This window comes from Alosa alosa, chromosome 2, assembly GCF_017589495.1.
Source record: "Alosa alosa isolate M-15738 ecotype Scorff River chromosome 2, AALO_Geno_1.1, whole genome shotgun sequence".
Taxonomy (NCBI): Eukaryota; Metazoa; Chordata; class Actinopteri; order Clupeiformes; family Clupeidae; genus Alosa; species Alosa alosa.
In genome coordinates this window covers 19,837,806-19,850,076 of record NC_063190.1, presented here as the reverse complement: position 1 = coordinate 19,850,076, position 12,271 = coordinate 19,837,806, and the positions used below count along the sequence as shown (strand labels likewise).

General features: G+C 44.9%; 1 protein-coding gene across 2 annotated transcripts in view; it reads right to left on the bottom strand.

The window, feature by feature from the left end:
• The window catches only part of ksr1a (kinase suppressor of ras 1a), a 44,356-nt gene that overhangs the window by 16,679 nt on the left and 15,406 nt on the right, over window positions 1-12,271 (bottom strand). For both annotated transcript variants that reach the window (XM_048237318.1, XM_048237319.1), the window contains exons 2-4: window positions 8,917-9,057; window positions 4,042-4,189; window positions 1,174-1,645 (exon numbers count right to left, since the gene is read on the bottom strand). In XM_048237318.1, coding sequence (XP_048093275.1) covers window positions 1,174-1,645; window positions 4,042-4,189; window positions 8,917-9,057 — 761 coding nt within the window. The remainder of the gene's footprint in view (window positions 1-1,173; window positions 1,646-4,041; window positions 4,190-8,916; window positions 9,058-12,271) is intronic.

Below are 12,271 nucleotides of genomic sequence, written 5' to 3'. Positions count from 1 at the left end.
TGAAACTGGTTCTACTCAAGGCCATCTTCCCTGCTAAAAGGGAGTTCTTCCTTCGCCACTATCGCCTTTGTTCCTCTTAGGGCTCAGGATGTTAATGTCCCGTAATGCACACTGACCCAATTTCAGTTGTTACTGGTGTTATCTACCGTAAATATAATAGAATTGAACTGAACTGAATTGTCTCAATATGAGTTCTGTCTATCATTGGTGGTACTGTAGGCTTAGAAACCTCTTAAGCACATTTTAACAGTACCGCAATAATAACTGATCATTTTGGTCGCTATAATCGGGATTTTTATACCGTTATATCTCTAACCTCAGCCAGATGTCTCATGCATACTCATACATGAAAGTGTGTTGGTGTGTGTGTGTGTGTGTGTGTGTGTGTGCTCAATGACTTGTCCTCTTTTGAAAATCAGGCCCCAGAAGTCCATCCTGTTGTGACATTCCTCATAATCTCTGGGAAATCTGGGGGGATTAGAGCAGGCCAAACACACTGAGAGTAATGGAGCAGCTAGCCTCTGTGTGTGCGTGTGTGTGTGCGTGTGCGTGTGCGTGTGCGTGTGCGTGTGCACGCGCGCGCGCGCGTGTGTGTGTGTGTGCGTGTGCGTGTGTATGTGTGTCATCCCTCTGTCTGTGATCTGTCTGCCTCACTGTGTGTGTGTGTGTGCGTGTGTGTGTGTGTGTGTGTGTGTGTGTGTGTGTGTGTATGTGTATTTGTGCATGCCCTCCACCCACACAAACCTGGACACAAACACAGACATATACAGCTAAACACACACACACACACACGCGCGCACACACACGCACTCACATACACACACTGCACTGGTATGCTGACCACACACACGAGTAGCCTCCAGGTCAAACCGTGCAGACACACACACACACACACACACACACACACACACTACTGTGTGTCCTGCCAAGTAAGGAAAAACAAAAACAAAACAAAAAACATACCAACCGAAAATCATCCAAACCAAACACTTATGACAGCCTTGGCTTCTGTGGAGTGCCTGGAGACTCTTTCCATTGTGAACATGCTGCTAAGTCACATAATTACCTACTTACTCCAAATTATGGGTTTAAAGATTTATACATTCTAAATAAAGAGTTATTAAAGAGAGATTAAGTAAAATGACAAGGCTGAGACAGCAGGAAGTGACCTACTTGTTGGTGGGCGTGTCCTCGATGCGGTTGCCCAGCTGGGACTCGTGGCTCTTGCTGCGGGTCAGCGTGATGTTGGGCAGCAGGTGGAGCACCTTCCGCGAGGGCGGCGGCGGCGTGCAGGGCGGCTTGAGCCGGTGGCGGCGCTTGGACGGAGGCGTGATGGGCGGCGTGGACGTGTGCCCGTAGATGCGCCCGGGCCGCGCCGAGTAGTACGGGCTGGGGTCTGTCAGGCTCTCGGCGTAGCCGTGGGCAATGTCGGTGGCGGACACGGGCGCCAGCCGCGGGTGGGGGAAGGGGGCGAAGGGGGTGGACGGGGTGCTGGGGGACGGCCGTGCCAGCGGGGAGGGGCTGTGGGGGCGCAGGGGACCCCCAAGGCCGAGGCCGGGCAGCTGGTCAACGGGCGTCAGGGAGCCGCTGTCGCGCCGCGTGGGCTCCGACGTCCAGGGGCCACCGTCCTCTCTCAGCTCGCCACCTAGGGGCCACAGACAGACACAGCGCTCAGAAACGGGCTCGAGACCCCGGGGCCAGTGGTGGGAGAAACTTCAGAAAGTACGGGCCATAGCATACCAAAGTCTGACGTTCCGTTTCCATGCCAGTTCCACTAGATCTAAACAAACTTTAGAAGTGGCATCCATAGCATTGCTTGTCGATATGTGGCATCATTCCTACCTAATAAATTGTTGGTTTTTAAGTATGTATTTGTAGCTTGAATACTATTCCTCATTGTAAGTTGCTTTGTTACTAAATGTTCAAATGTAATGTAATGCATTTGTTCTATTCATTCACTAAAGATCTGCTGATTATACAATTCTTTTGAGGTACATCAGCTAAATCACCTATGTTTTACTTTTGAAAGCTGGGGTTTATCACTTCTGCCTGGTTCCAGGAAGCTAAATTGAACACACTGCAGCTGAACTCAACAGGATAGCAAGTTCTTCAAATATCAGTTACAGACAGTGTCACCATGGGCCCTAATTAAAATGATGGGCAAAGTTAACTAAAACTAATTCAATAGCTTAGCGATATCTAATCTTGAGTAATTTAATACCATGAGCCTAAACACATACATTAGTGGGTTAGCTCAATTGCTCCCACATGGCAGTAGCCATTACAATAAGCATCACTACCATCAAAACAGGAATCTGAACACAGAAATAAGCCTTTCCATCCTATTGTACACCAGTGCTTCACGTCCACCACAGAGCCATGTGACCAGAGAGCAAAAGAGTTTGCAGTGGTGGACTTCACTGCAGTAGCACTGGAGATTAACACATTTACATAGTTCATTGTTTTATAACAGAGCACAGGTAGACGTTTGATCAATATGCTCTTCCTGGACATCAAACCTGTGACCTTTGGTACAGCGGGCACTGTGCGGAAGTTCAAGAGCTGACACAACAGAAAATGCATTTACATACATTACATTACATTATCAAATAGGGACGAAACCAGGAATGTACAAGTGTAAAGACAACAAGTAGGTGAAAGTAGAGTAAGGTTTGTGGCAGACTGTAGCAACACAGAACAAAGACATAGAGCAAAGATGGCACACTCATGACAAAGACAACATAGAGTAGGGCTGGGCGATATATCGGTATTCTGACTACGACCGATATATTTTTGAAAACGATACGTAGTTGAGACAATTTCATCAAATAATGGGCCATTTTATCTGAGTCAGATTTTGTTTACCATGATCAGAGGTTGGTGCACATCAACGGTTAGACCGAGAATTCTTGTCGTGAAATCAAAATGCCACTGGAGCTCCAAGCAGTTTTGTACACGCAGACTTAAGTTACAAGACTGTTTACAGCTCTTCGACTCACGGTAAAATGTACATAGCTAATTTAAATACACTTATGGGGTGGGTGCTTGCGTTTCTTTAGCGATATAGCAGATCTAAAGTCCTCAGGGAGACAACGCGGGGACTCGCGAGCAGTTAGGGGCATCATTTTTTATGATTCCCGAAACCCCATTCATTTGTGCATAGGATTTTTTCTTATGAACCGGAACATGCAAAAATGATAATGAACGCATACAAAATGACGGTAGCATCTACCACACTCTTGGTGAGTGACTCAGTTACGTTGTTTAAATAGCCTAATTGTTTAAAACTATTTAATTGTTATTGATAGCAAGACACACATGTCTAGGCCATCATAAATTTGCTTGTCATCTAGGCCCTATCAAACCCTTACGAAAAAAAAAACTGCACTGTGTGACAAAACTGCATGTTTTTTTCTGCAGTAGGCTACTGCAATATTTTTGTGCCCAAAATATTGCATTGTGCAGTACAATGTAGGCCTGTGTTGTCAGTCAGGATCGACTTCTTGGTCTTTTGTTATTTGCATTATCAGAGCAGCTGTAGCCTACTATGCCTATTGGTATTGGTAAGCCTATACGTTATTGTTTACACTTTTTTGCACAGCAGCAGTCTGAAATCATTCTAATTAAAGCTGGTTGTGTTGTTATAATTGTCATGTTGAGTGAATACAAAACACTTAGCTCTTTCTGTTTAAAATATCGATATATATCGTATATCACCAATCAGCCCCAAAATATCGGGATATCAGTTTTGGTCCATATCGCCCAGCTCTAACATAGAGCAAAGATGGTCCACTCGTGTGGCTGAAGTCTCCCTAGCGCATTGTGTGTCTCTCAGGCTGATGGCAGTGTGTTTGCAGAGCGTGTGTGTGTGTGTGTGTGTTGGCAGAGCGTGTGTGTGTGTGTGTGTGTTGGCAGAGCTGATGTGAGAGCGGGCACACTGGGCATCGTGTGTGTGTGTGTATGTGTGTTTGTGTGTGTGTGTGTGTGTGTGTGTGTGTGTGTGTGTGTATGTGAGAGAGGGCACGTTGGGCGGGCACTCACCGGACTCTGTGGCGCTCTTGAGGCAGGACAGGGCGGCACTTAGCCTGGCACACTCCTCCGTGCTGGACCCAAGCCTCCTCATGGTCTCCCGCACTTGGGCACCGGGCATCTGGAGCAGGGCATCCAACGAGAGCTTCACGGGCACAGCCTGGCACCAGACCAGATGGAGGAGGGCACAAGGGAAGCAAACACACACACACAAGGCGTTGTCATGTTGAGTTTCAAACCACACACACACACACACACAGTCACACACACACACACCCACCCACACACACACACACACACACACACACACACACACACACACACACACACACACACACACACACACACAAAGGCATTGTGTTTAATTTTTAAACCACAGTAATGAAGTTACTATTCTAAGGACTCTTATCACCTACACACACACACACACACACACCTTCATCAAACACAAATGTGGACAAGGAGTAGTTCCGCAGCACAGGCCCTAAGAAACTGAGAATCATCACTAATAAGCAAATAATACCCCTCCAGCACCATTTATTGTAACCAAATGATGTCCCTGTGGTCTACAGTGTGCAAATGACTTGTCAGTCTGTGTGCAAGAGTGAAGGCATCAGAGAGCACACCTGGCAGGCTAGCTCCACGGATAATTAAGACCCTAACATGAAGGTGAATTTGCAAACTTTTACTGGTGTATGACCCATTGTCTTAGGGAAATGAAGTGTGTGTGTGTCTATACCCTGGCAGCTGCACCTTTATATGTAAACCAGGGGAGTTTATTCAAATAAGGCATCACTGCCACCACCTAAAGATCCCAATGCTGTCTCCAGTGTGCCTACTGTAATACTTAACACATGGGCACCATGACCAACGACAGCCAAGAAAGCATCTCTGACTACGCCAAAGCACATTCTGGCTAAATACATTTAGACCTCTGTGCTTCATATAACATAAAAACCCACATGAAATATGCATGCATACACAAGTCACTTACAGTAGTATATTTCAGTAGGCTATATTCCAATTCTATATCTAGCTATAGCCATACTGTAGATATCGAAATCGATATTCGAGTTCTCTGAAATTCTCTACCAAAGAGGCCACTAGCAGGCACAAGTGATGACCGAGTGAGCCCTGGCATTCATGTCTTTCAGATCCCATCAAATTGCCCCTCCACTCAACCTTCACCCCCCACCCTTAGCCATTGTGTTCCTGCACACAATGGGTGTCTCTGTCACGATGGGAGTGAAATTCTAGAGCCATCGAAATACCCAAAGCCGGCGACCTCTCTGACTAATTAAACCTGCCAGATGATCTGATTACCTAATTAAGGAGCGCCATGATTGGATGGGTAGAATGGAAGCCCTGTGAAGAGCCTCTTAACGCCATCGTGATATTAACACTGTGTGGCCATGGCAGGCACATCCTCGGGTTGCACGGGCTGTTTGCAAACATGCTCCGCTACAAGACGACTGTTCTGCGACACAAATACACAAACATGAATCAAACTCACAAAAACAACAACAACCAACTCACTGGACACAAATACACAAACAACAACAACCAACTCACTGGACACAAATACACAAACATGAATCAAACTCACAGGCTGTCCAGTGCCACTCTGGTATTAGAGGATTCATGCAGATCATGTATGTTATATGATACAGTTTAGACAGCAGGGAAGTCCTAGACAGACTAGATTACAATACACAGCCTGTTTGTTGCGAGTATTTAGATTAATAACAATGACTGCATGTACACTGTACACAAACAAACAAACAAATAAGAGCCCAGCAGGCTGTCACTGTAGGAATCTGGGATTAGACCTACAGTATGGCTAGGATTATCTGTATGTATCATCACACAGCTAGATGCAAGGCATAGCGCATCGCGTCCACACAGCCACTGCTGAAGTTAATTTCATGCTAGTGCAATCTCGGAGCGGGACAAATGATGCACTGTACTCAAACCTCTATACTCAATCAAGAGGGGCAGGTGTGTGGCGCTAATGCTATTTACCAGCATGTATTAACATCACTTAGGCATCCAATATTGTTTTGAGTTTGCTCACTGCATTGCTTTGTACCAGCTGGTAACTATTCAAAATCCATGAATGTCTAATGTTGGCAACATTGTTTAAACAAACAAAAATCAAAAAACTAAAATCAAACTTATTAGTATATAGGGCAGCAGGGGGTTCCTGTGTCTGTTGTATCATTTTCTCATTCCATTTTGTACACTTCTGATTCACCTCCCAATGATGCCTTGGTAAAGCTCTCTGACTTCTGAGTTTTACATTGGGGGATGGGGGATTTGGAATTTGGATATGAGATGAGCTTCCTGAACATCACACTCCGAGTTCCATGGGATCTCCAGTGATCCCCACCGCCCGTGAAAACATGACAATACTTATCCATAAACAAAGACCTGGGCACAGCCTGGGGGCATCCTCTTCTTGCATGCCAACACATCCACCTTCACACCACCTTCATGAATATGCCATGATGCTGTTGGCACCATGTGGCGCAATAGTGTGCCTCAATAGGGGCATCTCCCATGATCCCAGCCAAAGCCCCTCCTGCCGCCCCGGCACACGCGGTGCACCCACTCACCCAGTCGCCCGGCTGTCGCTCTTCACCAGATAACCCCAGTAGTGGCAGCTGCGCCCGCCTGCCACGTTACGTAACATTATGTAAGCCCTACTTACTTCCACGCAGGCTGCCGAGCTGCGCTGAGGAGAGGAGAGGAGAGGAGAGAAGAGAGAGAGCCATTGTTCGCTGACAACAGCGCCGTCCATGTGAGCCCAGCCAGCAGCCAGGCAGCGCAGGCAGGCAGGCAGGCAGGCAGTGTATTCTGGGCTAACGGTGTCACTAGAAGTGGGTCAAGGCACCGAGGACTTGACTCGCGCCACTATTTGCTAACGTAATGAGAACTAGAACTATGCTGCTGTGTGTGGCAACAAGTGCTGTGAATCTGTTGCACTGGGTGGCATATCGTACAGAGAGACAATCCCAACTGGACTGATTCATGATGAAGACTGATGAGTTTCTAACACTAGCATAGTAGTGTGTAGCTTCAGGAGAGCTATAGACCATAAATGCCAATAGGCCCACTGCCCCACTTTATATGATGCACTTCTGGCAACGAAGTTCTCAATAATTAATACATGAGCACATTGCATCCCTTACAATACATATCATTACAAGATGCACTTGAACCCAGTCAGTTGGGTTAGGAATGAATGACTTATAATGCACTTTAGTAGGGCCATCATTTACTGTGGACAATACTTGTCTTTCCTGTATGTGCCATTAGTGGCCTACACAAATTATGTTGCTTATTATGCTTTTCAGAGATGGTCTTGCCATTTTGGGTTATGGGTTACTTATTAGTAAACAAGTAGATCATGAAGAGGACAACTAGAGTACTACTAAAGTATGAGCAGAGCGCTGCAATAACAATTCATAGGATCGGCCTATTTATATGTCATAAGAAAATAAAAACTTTTACTCTGTCTTCCATTTGTATTTTATGTTTATTTAAAATTGTATTTTATGGTTTTTTTAAATAAAGTGGTGGTGGAAAACTGGCCTCTGGATCAGGTCATAGCCACGCCTGTGGCACATATCCCCAACTTTAACTGTTAATTATCTTGTTTACGCGCTACAACTGCCATTCAGAGTCGCCAAATGCTCAGAGTTTGTGGTTCCCTTATAAAAAAAGGCCCAGAATTTTTGAAAGATGGATATTTCCTTAACCACCGCAATCCTGCACATGTACACACACACACACACACACACACACACACACACGCATTGAAAGCCCATTTATACTTTGTAATGTGTTTTCCATCTCAGCACCAAACAAAAACATCTATGCAGGCCACAGATGATTACACAACTAGAACATGTTCTGTGTACAGTAATAGGACAAATTGAAATAAATAAATTCATAAATTATACATTTCACAAGCTCAACAATGTCTACCTTAACTATGATATAACCCCACATACCCACCGACCATCGTCCCAACCTATTGCCACCAACTGGCTGCAGGGTCAGCTCATATGCATTACCAAACACACCAGCAAACCACTAACAACTGTTTTGTTCTTTCCCCTGGGTGTGAAACAGTACAACCATATGGCGCTGTGCATATCTGCCACATAATCATGAAAAGTCGGGTCTCCAAGTTTAGAGCAGAAATGTAAGCATACACACGTGACTAGAGTACTCCGGTGACTCAAATAACATACACACATATCCATACTAAGACTGACACACAGATTGATAAAGAGGGGATTTCTCTGTCTGTTTGGTTTTAGGAATCATCATTACCATATATAAATCCTGTACCTCAATACAGTTTATGTCACACATGATAACCACACTTACACATAACAAGCATCCATTAATGCATATGATGATATGATTTACTCTATGTTTGTATATTGTCTTCCCCCCAAGCATCTCTCACACACACACACACACACACACACACACACTGAGAGAGACACACGCACACGCACACACACACAAACACAGCACAAACACAAACACAAACACAAACACACACACACACACACACAGCTGTTGATATATGAGTGTATAGTGTGTAGGCTACTATAAGATAATATGAGATATGATTTACTCTATCTTTGTATATTGTCTTCCCCCCAAGCATCTCACACACACACACACACACACACACACACACACACACACACACACACACACACACACACACACAGACACACACACTGAGAGAGACACACACATACACAAACACAAACACAACATACACAAACGTACACACACACACACACACACACACACACACACACACACACAGCTGTTGATATGAGTGTGTAGTGTGTAGGCTACCTCGATGAGCACTGGCCTGAGGTTGATGGTGCGCAGCCAGTCTCCGAGTCTGGGGTAGCTGTCCAGAGCCTGCGGCCTCTCTGTCTCCGGAACCTTCTGCTTGCACTGCAGCTGCTTGCAGATGTACTTCATCAGCTTCACCTGCGGGGGGCGACAGAGCACACATCAGATCAGACAAGGGAGGAGGGGGAAAATGGAGGACCTGCTTCAACGCTGAGCACTGAACAGGCATACAGGCAGGACACTCTGTCGTGTCTTTAGGCCCTAAAAGACTTTTCAAAATGCCCCACTGCTCTGATGCTGCATCTGAGTGCTCTGCAACACTAATGAGATTAGGAGTAATGTAACCTCTGTGTGTTTTTTTTTTTTTTTTAAAAACATCATGATGGTGTGGCACAGATTAAGCAGCAATGTCTAGTCTAGCATTACCATGCCTGCTGCACTTACCAGGGGAAATTACTCTTATATAAAAGGTTTTATTCAGTGAGATGTGACGTGAGCTCTCAAAACTAGCGCTGAGGCTCCCCAAAGCACTCCCAAATCAAATCCACAGGGTGCTGCTGGTCATACATCTGGACCATTTTTGTGGAACTACTTACAGATATACTGAATGTCACAAGTGATTCAAATCCGATCCAATTTTCATAGATCAATTCCTTTAGTGGGTCTTTGTAGACTGATTACCATTAATTTACCACAACATGATAACGGTTTACTGTTTATTGAGAGACACATTCCATAAAAAAAAATAGTGTCAAGAAATCATTTTATTCTCTGATCACCCTCTCAACATTAATGGACAGGAGTTAAGGGTTTAAGGCAGTGTTTCTCAAACTTTTACAGACCAAGGACCACTTAACCATTAGAAAAAACCTCACTGAACCATCTTGCTTATTGTATTTGCACCTTGCTTATTGTGTCAGAGGATTCATATGATTTAAATTGTCATAGCTTACATAGGCAGTATTGCAGAACTTTGGATTTACATACAAGTTGGTTCAATATTGCAAACAACTCATCTATATTATTTTTTACGTCTGCTCGCGGACCACTTGGGATAGCTTGCGGGCCACCAGTGGTCCCCGGACCACACTTTGAGAAACACTGGTTTAAGGTGAAATGGATGAATAAGTGGTAGGTGTTTTGTTAATGAACTTAAGAGGCACAGAGGAAGACTCTCTTATCATTGTTGTGTTCTTATATTACACCCAAGTGATACAGTCCAGACTTGTCTCAACACACCTATCGGAACTCCCCCTATTACCGTCGGTCCCGTATTTCCGCCATCTTGCGTGTATGTGTCACTTAATATCCATTTCTATACAAACCAAGACGGCGGACTCCTAAAGAAACGCAACCACCCACACCATAGGTGTATCTAAATTAGCTATGTACCAAAAATTATATTTTACCGTGACTTGAAGAGCTGTAAACAGTGTTGTAGGGCTGCGTGTACACAACCGCTTGGAGCTCCAGTGGAATTTTAATTTCATGACAAGAATTCTCGGTCTAACCGTTCATGTGCCGTTGAAACGGCGTAAATAGGCGACCCATCAGGCCAGCACTATAACTCCGAGCGTGGTAAACAAAATCGGATATTTCAGGCAGTAAATGCTCCCGTTAAGAACGAAACCAGATTTTGTTCAAATCTACACATCTATGTAAGGTTCATTTAGCAAATGTTATTTTGAAGTGTTAAAAAACATCGTTGTTTTATAATTTCTGAACAAAAGTGGTGATAATTGGGGGTGTTACGATAATATTTCTCTTTCAATATGATGCTAAAAAAGGAATAAGAAGCCAGCACTTCATGTTTTCATGCACTCTGAAGAGCATTCCGGAATGTCACAACAGAAGCCACTGCCACTGCCACTGCTGTCCTCTTAACCTTCTGCTGAACTGGAATGTTTTGCTCTTTCCCTTTCACTGTTTTCCAGCAGCCTCCATTTAGCAAACAGATTTGACTGGAAGGTTAAGCAGCCAATCAGAAAGAAACACTGGCAAAACCAGAAACCTCATTGGCTGGCCATCTCTGCTCTGATGGTCTGTTTGTAGCTGCAACTAATAGTCACCCTCCCTGCTGCATGGCCGAGATATTTTCCCAGACGACAACACAGAACCACTCCGAGTCCTTCTGAGAGTCATGTCTAAAATCACCCCACAGAGGGGTCAGTCATTGGTGGTGCAAATCAGTCAGAAAACCTCCAACTCAACTCCCTAGTCCTGCCTGTCTAGTTCATACAGATAGACTGAAATGTAAATAATACATAATAACATTTTCTGATTGTGATTGAGAAAATGTAAATCTTAATATTTGATCCACTATTTGTGTTAAATATCATCAATATCATGCAAGCAAGAGATATCATGACAAATACCCTGTCCTAATAAACGTGCAGTATTTTGCGAATGAGAACAGGTGAAGTTCTAGGTTGACCTCCTCAGCCTGAGGGGTCATAAGAGTTATGACTCCGTAGCCAGGGGCCAGACCAAGGTAGCGTGCTCATAAACGCACTCCTCTGTCTAAATATTTGCTGAAAGAATTTCATAAATATTGCGACTTTAGATGCACAACCTTCTGACCATGAGAACTTTTGGTAGCTCAGACACACGTGAGCGCGAGTGCATGCACACACACACATATACACACACACACACACACAAATATGCATATGTGCACACACTCGCACATGCATACATACACACACAAACACAGACACACACACACGCACACACACAGATAAGCACGAGACACAAACACCGCCACAGCGAGCATCTCTAGAGCATGTCTCAAACACTCTCCCGTCTCATCACGACATCAAGACAATATGCAGGGCATAAATCATTTAAAAAATCACATGCACATATTCATTATACAACGGGGTATGCTCCCAAGGTCGATGTTCTAGTGCAGCCAGCAAGAAATCTGTCTGGATTTCCCCCCCACTCTCTCCTCTCTCAACCCTTTCTCTCTCTCTTTTTGGCCTTCCCCTCCAGTGGACAGGACTGTCAAACAGATATAAATAGCTGTTATTACATGGAAGGGAACAGTGCGCAGGGCTTCTCAAGGGGGGCGTCGGCGCTGCTGGCATGGCAACCAAGTGTCATCAGAATGCTGCAGTCACTGATGGCTGGGCCATTGTGACATCACAGCCCTAGAAGATGCTGGGTTCACAGCGAGGCTAACAGACAGTGGCTGGGTCTACGTGCCCAACAAACACCTCATCTACCCTCCACACACTCACTCACACACACACACACACACACACACACACACACACACACACACACACACACACACACACACACACACACACTCGCTCCCAGGTCTTACAGAGCCACTTCCAGTAAACAC